This window comes from Etheostoma cragini, chromosome 1, assembly GCF_013103735.1.
Source record: "Etheostoma cragini isolate CJK2018 chromosome 1, CSU_Ecrag_1.0, whole genome shotgun sequence".
Taxonomy (NCBI): domain Eukaryota; kingdom Metazoa; phylum Chordata; class Actinopteri; order Perciformes; family Percidae; genus Etheostoma; species Etheostoma cragini.
In genome coordinates, this window is record NC_048407.1 from 6,870,782 (window position 1) to 6,879,179 (window position 8,398).

Consider the following 8,398-nt stretch of genomic DNA (forward strand, 5'->3'; position numbering starts at 1 on the left):
GTGCCTACTTTTCGTATTATATTCCGTTTTGTGATATCCAATACCATCAAATACAAAGGATAACAGTTCAAATGTTTATTAACAACAAGCAATTTGCACAAATTCGTCGCAAAAATTAAACCTGCAACATGGGCTTTAACTAAATAGCTATCATCTGCCCACCAGCTACAGCTGCTGTAGTAATATCAAGTCTAAAGCTATGGTGGTACACACATGTATGAGAAAAAACACACTGACTGTGAAATTTATCAGCCAAACCTAATGGTTACATACCGTTTACAGGAATGGCGTCATTGCAAGCTTTCAATTCCAAAATGCATTTGTCCCTTAGCAGTATGATTCATTGATAAGGCAGAGAGATTAAAGAATGAATAAACAAGCAGACAGGGGAGAAGGTATATGCTACCAACAATGCTAACTGATCAACAACCACTGAAATTATAGAGCAAGTTAAAAAAAAAAAAAACATTTATGTAAAGCGTGGGTTTGGTGCTATTGTCAGCCTGGTTCAGTCAGTCAGTGTGCCCATCAGTATGTCAGAGGTTAAAGGTCATACAGACCAATGTCTCTGACCTTCTTTAACCTCATCCACCTGATGATGGTCCTCTCCTGCCAGGTCTCCAGGAGCAGGAGCCTCCTCCCTGTCCAGTCAGGGGATTGTAGTCTGAAAGACACACAAGATAAGAATGCTCACTAGTGACCCATCCAACATGGAGCTCCACAGATGGAGTGAATATCTCCGCCATGGAAATGTGTCTGCGCATAAAATATTGTTTTACTTGTGAAATCAGAATTACAGGGAGTTATTAATGCAGATGTGTTTTTGCAGGCAAAGCACTGATTTTTAAAGTGGGTCTCTCCCCTGCCAGGGGTGTTTACTGGTGCAACAGAGCATTAGAGGTGCTGGTGTGGTCATAGGTGAAATACATGTGAAACCTTTAACCAGAGTGAGAAGTCAAACACTTTAGTCAGTCTGTTCTAATAAAAAATGGCAAAGTAGAGGTGACCGGAAATAACGGGAATGAGAACAGTAAAAGAAGAACCACAGTGTAAATGGGTGTGAGTAATACCACCCCAAGTAGAACGTGTCTTACATACACTTGTGGCAACTGGTGTGTCACAGTGTAAATGTTTTAATTGTGACGTGGCAGGAGACAGTAGATAAGAATTTGCTTTAAGCCATCTCTGGTACAATACACCTCATTGTAACATTTAAGGCCTGCTATTCATTCTTTAAAATGTATGTGTGTATATATATATATATATATATATATATATATATATACGTGTGTGTGTGTGTGTGTGTGTGTGTGTGTGTGTGTGTGTGTGTGTGTGTGTGTGTAAGTAATTATTTGCAATACTTGTCATCCCGCACTGAAATTCCGAATTCAGGCTCTGTTTATGTATAATATTATACATGGTCCCTTACAAATAAAATAACTACACTACTTTAGGAATTCTAGGTACATTGTGTACATAAAAGGACATGTCAGATATTTAAAACAAAAGCAGAATCCCTTATAGTGTCTATTTAAAGCTGCAGTGTGTCCTGTGAAGTACATACCTGCACTGCGAAGTGGCTTCTTGTCTGCCTTTGGTTTCAACACTGTTGTTGATGTGCTGGCCTCTCCAGTGGCCTGCAGTGATAGTGATTGATCAGACACTACAGTGAGGGACTCAGACCATAACCACACTTATCTGTGTTAATGGGTTAGCCTTGATAAACAGCCTTTACAACCTTTGAACAAATCACTGTTTAAAACAGAGACTATGTCAGTGACAACAACTGTGTGATAAATTATACAAAAACACACAGTGATCTTCAAGAACAATAATATGAGTTCCCCTAGCCTGCCTATGGTCCCTCAGTGGCTAGAAATGGCGATAGGTGTAAACCGAGCCCTGGGCCAATCTGAAATCTTGCTTATGAAGTCATGAGGATCAAGGTTACCTCCCCTTTTTCTGCTTTGCTCGCCCAGAGAATTTGGCCTAACCATGACAAAGAGAGAGACATCATGGCTTTCAAACGAGCAAGGTGGCAGTTGGTCAAGGCAACACTCCCCCACCCAATTCAATTCAATTCAATTTTATTTATAGTATCAATTCATAACAAGCGTTATCTCAAGACACTTTACAGATGGAGCAGGTCTAGACCACACTCCAGAATTTACAAGGACCCAAAAGTTCTAGTAGTTTCCTACAGAGCAAGCAACAGTGCGACAATGGCGAGGAAAAACTTCCTTTTAGGCAGAAACCTCGAACAGACCCAGGCTCTTGGTAGGCAATCTCTGACAACAACTTTTCCACCTTTTGCAGACTACTGATTGGTCGGAGAGAATTGTCACTATTCGATATTTCATCATAGCTGTTGTGTCCTGAACAAACCCGCCATGTTTAAAAAGTTTAGCCAGCATTTTTTTTTGTTGCTGCCTCCAGCTTCTTTTGTAACTAAATTTGTCTTCTGTCTGTGGCTGAGAATCAAAAACTTCATTGTTCTGTGTGTGTTGCGTTAGGTCACAGCAGTTTCCTGCTAGGACGACCAGCCACGGCTCGCCTCACGCATGAGGCAGTACTGATCTAATCTGTCCGAGTCATGGCGAGTCGAGCATGTACCATTAATGGAAAAACGCCATTGGGGGACCAGTAAGGCCTATGTCCAAAAAGCAGCATGTCATAGTACCTTTAAGAAAACACACGCAAATAGACAAACACAAGCAAATAAAGAAAACAACTTCATTAATTTGACAACAAATATGCAGCATTCAGCAAACGGGCTGCAAATACACACAACACAACCAAATACATAAACGTGCTGCAAAAAGTATCTATCTTATTGCAAATATAGGAACGATGCAAAAAGAAAAGCACACAAACCCCGAAAAAAGAAGCATTGGAAAAAGAAAAGCAGATGCAACAAAAGAAAAGCTGCATCCAGATTACATGGAAGTTCTCCAGGCCTCTAGAGGGAATGCTAAGTAGAACAGCTGGATTCCTAGTCCCTCCCTGTAAGCCAGCCAATTTAAGATATAGCTTTGTAGAGACCGTGGGATTTATCAAACTGAATAAATCCCGGCCGCACATATAACCACAAAACTGCTAATGCCATCCTGTTGTAAGTAAGACATCTGCTGAAAAAGTTATTGTATTCATTAGCATGACTGCCATACTGTTTAGTTCAAAAACTTACAAAACACCAAAGTACGAAGACATAGCGGACCAGACGCAAGCTTTTAATTTGAAAAGTCAAAGCTCGGGGACGGCAATAGCTGGGAGGGCATAAGAAGGGATCATAGACTGTATATCATTGATATATTATATTATATTATTATTAATAATAATAATAATAATAATATTTATTTTTGCATCGTTTTTATATCTGCAGCACGTTTATTAGTTTTAGTTGTTGTTAGTTTAGTTTAGTAGTTTTTATTATTTAGTTGTGTTGTGTATATTTGCAGCGCGTTTGCTGAATGCAGCGTATACAATGTAAAATTAATGAAGATGTTTTCTTAATTTGCTTGCTTTTTGTCTATTTGCGTGCGTTTTCTGTAATCTTAAATGCAGGGTGTTTGCCCCTGTCGACCACCGTACTGCCGACACCAAACTGCTGACTCCTAACTGGTATTGTGCCAGCAGATCAGTTTGAAGTACTTCAGGGAGTAAAGGAACAAGACAGCTCAGCCACCTCCAACTCCTCAGCAAGCTTACTAACTGCTGCTGCTGTGTGACAAACTACTAAAGCTCATGATTGTAATTCTTGTTAGTGGACTTCTTAAAAACAATGTGTTTGTTTGGCTGCAATTTAAACAGATAAACCAGCTGCTCTTCTGACAAAGAAGCTGCTCGATAATGAAACGAAAAGTACTGTCTTTGGACATTTGATCTCTCTAAGGAGGAATAAATAAAGACTTTCACAGACGTGAGTTAATTTTCTCTAGTCAGTCTTGTGTTACGAGTATAATGGTCTCTGTATCATGACAAACTGAAATGTTAGATAATGGTATCATTAAATTCCTGGCAGTAAAATATAAGTAAAGAAAAAATTTAATCATTTTTGAGTTAATTTTTAGAAAATAATTTGAAATAAATCCTGTGTGTAAAATCACATTTTAATGTGTGTCCACATTAGATTAAAGGAACTGTAGAATAAACTCACCTGAGAAGGTTGGGCAGTTCCTTTGTAACTCTTTCCCTGTTGCATACACTCCCATATCTCTATTTTTTGCTTCCTTTTCTCTTCTTCTTGCTGTTCAAAAAATACATCACATATTCAGTTGAGGTCTGACAATGTGGGCAGGCCATCATCTTTCTTTTAAAACATGTAATTTCACTACTGCACCTGTTTCTGTTTCTCTCTGAAAATGCTAGCTTTGGCATCAAGCTCCTCTTGCATCTTTCTCCGAGCTGTTTCCATGGCTTCTTGTCTTCTTGCCACTAACGCGGCATCTTTTTGAAGAAAAAAAAAAAAAAAGAGATCACTGATGCACTCAACTGTGTTGCAGTGGTAAATCTGACTCCAGCTAAAGTTTATTTAATTTATACATCCTTGACATGTGGATGTTATAGTCCTAATAGTAAGTAAGTACAGGTTTATATTGCAATCTCTTAAACCTACATGGTGTAAGGCCTACCTATATTTAAATTAACACACAGTAGCAGAGTTTATGCAGTGTCTTTTATTTTACTTGTGTTTTTTTCATGAGTCAGAGCAAGGCACTGCTGTGAGGGAGAGAAAGTGTCCTCCGCCCCCCCGACGCTGTCTTCTGACAAAAAAAGCCAAAATGTAATTATGGCACCCTGTTTACCTGCGTGCTGTTGTTCAGAACCCCACAATCTAAAACAATGTTGCAGACTTTTTATGCCGTGTATAGTAGGGTCCCAACCGCTGATTCAAGACAGAGCCATCTGTCCTTAATCAATCCGATGGAGCGTTCCACCACGTACGTGTGCATTGTGCACGGTTGTGTCGGCATCTTCTAGAAGAGCCACATGCCATTGCTGATAAGTGATCAACTGATGACTTTTCCTTTTCTTGTTAAACTGATTATATATCAGTTGATTATATATGTCCACACTGACTTGAAAACTTGCGTACGTAAGTTCTGACCAGATGTGAGTCTATCGCAGCCAACGCTCACGTTCAAATTGATAAATGCCGAGCTTTGCGTAGGAATCGGTGTACACCGTCCTACGCCTGTTTTAGGTTGTATGCACATTTCATAAATGAGGGTCAGGGTTCTTACACATTTTTCTATATCAAAATGTAATACTTTTCCAGGCTCAAATTTCCAGATTTTTCAGACAATATTTGACATCTGAGAGCAAATAGCTAGAAGTTTATTATGTAAATTGCATTGGCAGGTTCATTATTTGTTGTAGTCGATCTTTGTCTCTCGTTTGGTTGGGCAAAAAAACGTCATGACTATGGGTGCAAAAGATGCTCTTAAGCCCCTGACACACTGACCAGATGGCTGACTCTTGGCAGAAAAGGCAGTTGTACTGATCAGTCTTCCTGAGTTGGTCAAAAAAGTGCCTCGCAACACACCAAAGCGACGAGATGTAATACTCCATGATATCAGGCGCCGCTCATCTGTATTGTCGCCCAAAAATAAAAACCTGCATCTGATTGGACGAACACGTCCAGTGGATCTGATTTCTCAAAAAATTCAAAGCCAGACTGTCATGGCGGATTGTTAAGAATACAATCTATTATTTCACTATATGTTACTTGCATTTTAAGCGAGAAATAGGCCATGCAGTTGCTGAACCTGTCTTCATTTAAGATTGACAAAGGTCAGTTTAAAAGATTTTTGTCAGATTTTGGGAGGCTCTAGTCACGCTCATCCCGCTTCTCGTTTCTGGGTTTTCACTCCACCAATCAAATTGGTCATTTGAGTCCGACTGCCAGCAATGTCCACCTTCCGACTGGCATGTCCCTCCGGACCACCCCGGACAGACGGCGGCACGGAACACACCAAACAGACTTAAAATCACTAATTATCTGGTTGGTGTGTTACAGCCCTTACAAGACTATAGTGCTTTTGCCCTTTCATTTGGCTTACAATTGTCACCTCCCTCATTTGGAGATGTTGAGAGTCTTTACACAAAGTTTGCATCTGGCTTTCTTTTCCCATTTGGAATTCTTAGCAACTCTGTTTTGCAGACTGTGACATACAGTAATAGCACATCAGTTGTACACCATACTTTATTGCCTTGCTTTTGACAACAACAAGCTTGCGCTGGCCCACGATCTCTCATACAGTGGTTACCATTTTTGCTGTGCTGTCTGCCTGCTCCCTGCTTGGGGGGGTGGCAGTAGCTCAATCAATAGGGAGTTGGGTTGGGAACCGGAGGGTCACTGGTTCAAATCCCCGTATGGACCCAAAAATTTGGGAGCGTGGATTGGTGGCTGGATATTTTCTTGATCTAGCACTGTCTTGATAACTTTGTAGCATGTAAACGGGTACTGGGAAGGGCTGGTTCTGACCTTGAGGTGTTTGTGGGGGGGAGCTGCGGGAGGTCTGGCTGGATCTCCTCTTGCTCAGGTGCTGGATGAGCAGGTAGACCAGAACAGTAACAACCAGCAGGTACCATCCATACTGCGACAGAAGCTCTCCTACTGTGGGGGGCAGAAGCAAACATCATGCATCTTCTTTTACTTCTTTCAAAACAACTTTATTTGAGAGATGCCAGATTAAAAAAATAGATTTACAATTAAATGTTAGTAACTCAGAACAAGTTAATAAAAATAATATGGGATGACAGAAAAAAAATGGTTAAAATATGAGTAATTGAGACAAAACAATGTGGACTTTCAGCTCCTTACATGGATTAATCTGATATTCCTTATCACGCATGCGCGTGAATACGTAGCTGAAAACCTTGCTGTTTCCCTATACTATTGGTACCACGCATGCGTCGGAACACTTGACGGCCAAGCGTCACAACGGACAGCTTTTTTTTAATTTTATTTTTTTATTTTATTAACAAAGAACAATCATATCGCCAGTATGTAGCCTACATATACGAAAAGTCAATACCAGAGGTGCATATACAGAATATATATATATAAAAAATTATAAATTAGCATTTTTTGTAGGCTAGACTTTTTGTAGTTCACAAGTGCTCAACATGTAATCTACACTTTTTAGCAGTTTTTTTTTTTTTGTAATAAAGATATTTAAATTAAGACTTGTCACTGATCCAAAACTGTGTACCGACATCTGTTACCAGGCATAGGCGACATTATTATTAAGTGATCAACATGTAATCTTTTTTTTATTTTTTTTTATTATCGTTTAAGCCAGGCTATGAATTCCGAGGTGTTTACGTGGTGGCCAATCCAAAAATATAAAGCAGTTGTTACATTAATATTTGAATACATGTGGAATGGGAATTCTTTTGGACTGAGGGAAAGCATTTAAAAAAACAAAACAAAAAACACTTGCAAGACAGGGCCGAGGCCAGTAAAAAGAATATTCCAGCACCACATTAACAAGCCTCAAATCATGTTTCATTTTATTAACATAGCCTACACTCGTTTGAAATCAGCCAAAGTCCGCATTTTTACGCGGGGAGCAATTTATTTTGCTGCATAAATTGCAGATTTCCATGCAAAATAATGCGGGGCTTGCATGATTTTTGTTGCAAAAAGTCACAAATATCATAGCAGTAAGTTGAAAAATGTTGTGTTTACTTTGCACTAGGCAGCCCTTTCCCCTGTTGCCATGGTAATGTTATGAAGTGACGCAATTACACAACAAGACAAACACATTCCTTTTTTCATCAAACCGCAGTTGTTCCAAGTGCCCGCAATTTCATCGCATAAATATCCCAGATATTCTATTGAATTTTTTTAAGAAAATGTGCCACATAATCAAGGATTTTTACAACATACACAAAAAAAATTTGATTTTTGTGGAAGGACTGAGATATATACAAATAGATTCTTCAAACAGGAAAGAAATAAAGGCAGTCCTTTTGAAAAATGGCATATAAATTATAAATTAGCCAGGAACAGAGAAACTGAGAAAGTGGAGAACCTGGCAACCTGCCATCTCAAACAATATTAATTGGCAAAGGTACAAAATAAAATAAACTGAAATAATTTTCTTTTTCGAGAATGTATGCGTAGCCATCTTGCGCACGTGCAGGACGGATCGTGCAGTGTCGTGAAGCCTCGTAAAACACAACTATCATCTGCGCATGCTTGAACATCTTGCGCATGCGCAGAACGAATCGTGCAGGCAGGACGGATCGTGTACCGACACATTAGGCTCTTTCGAGATGAGCCAGATCTGCGCAGAATCGATCACCGGCAATCGGCGCCCGTTGCATGCCGGTTAGATTTCTGTCCGACTTGATCCCGACTTGCTCTGACGTCATGCACACGTGGGCA

General features: G+C 39.7%; 1 protein-coding gene across 1 annotated transcript in view; it reads right to left on the minus strand.

Moving 5' to 3' along the window:
• Positions 1–60: 60 nt before the first annotated feature.
• selenos (selenoprotein S) overlaps positions 61–8,398 on the minus strand; it is a 9,261-nt gene continuing 923 nt past the window's right edge. The window contains exons 2-6 of the mRNA XM_034877962.1: positions 6,488–6,619; positions 4,340–4,446; positions 4,157–4,246; positions 1,565–1,637; positions 61–664 (exon numbers count right to left, since the gene is read on the minus strand). Of these exons, the coding sequence (XP_034733853.1) occupies positions 585–664; positions 1,565–1,637; positions 4,157–4,246; positions 4,340–4,446; positions 6,488–6,619 (482 nt within the window). The 3' untranslated portion in view covers positions 61–584. The remainder of the gene's footprint in view (positions 665–1,564; positions 1,638–4,156; positions 4,247–4,339; positions 4,447–6,487; positions 6,620–8,398) is intronic.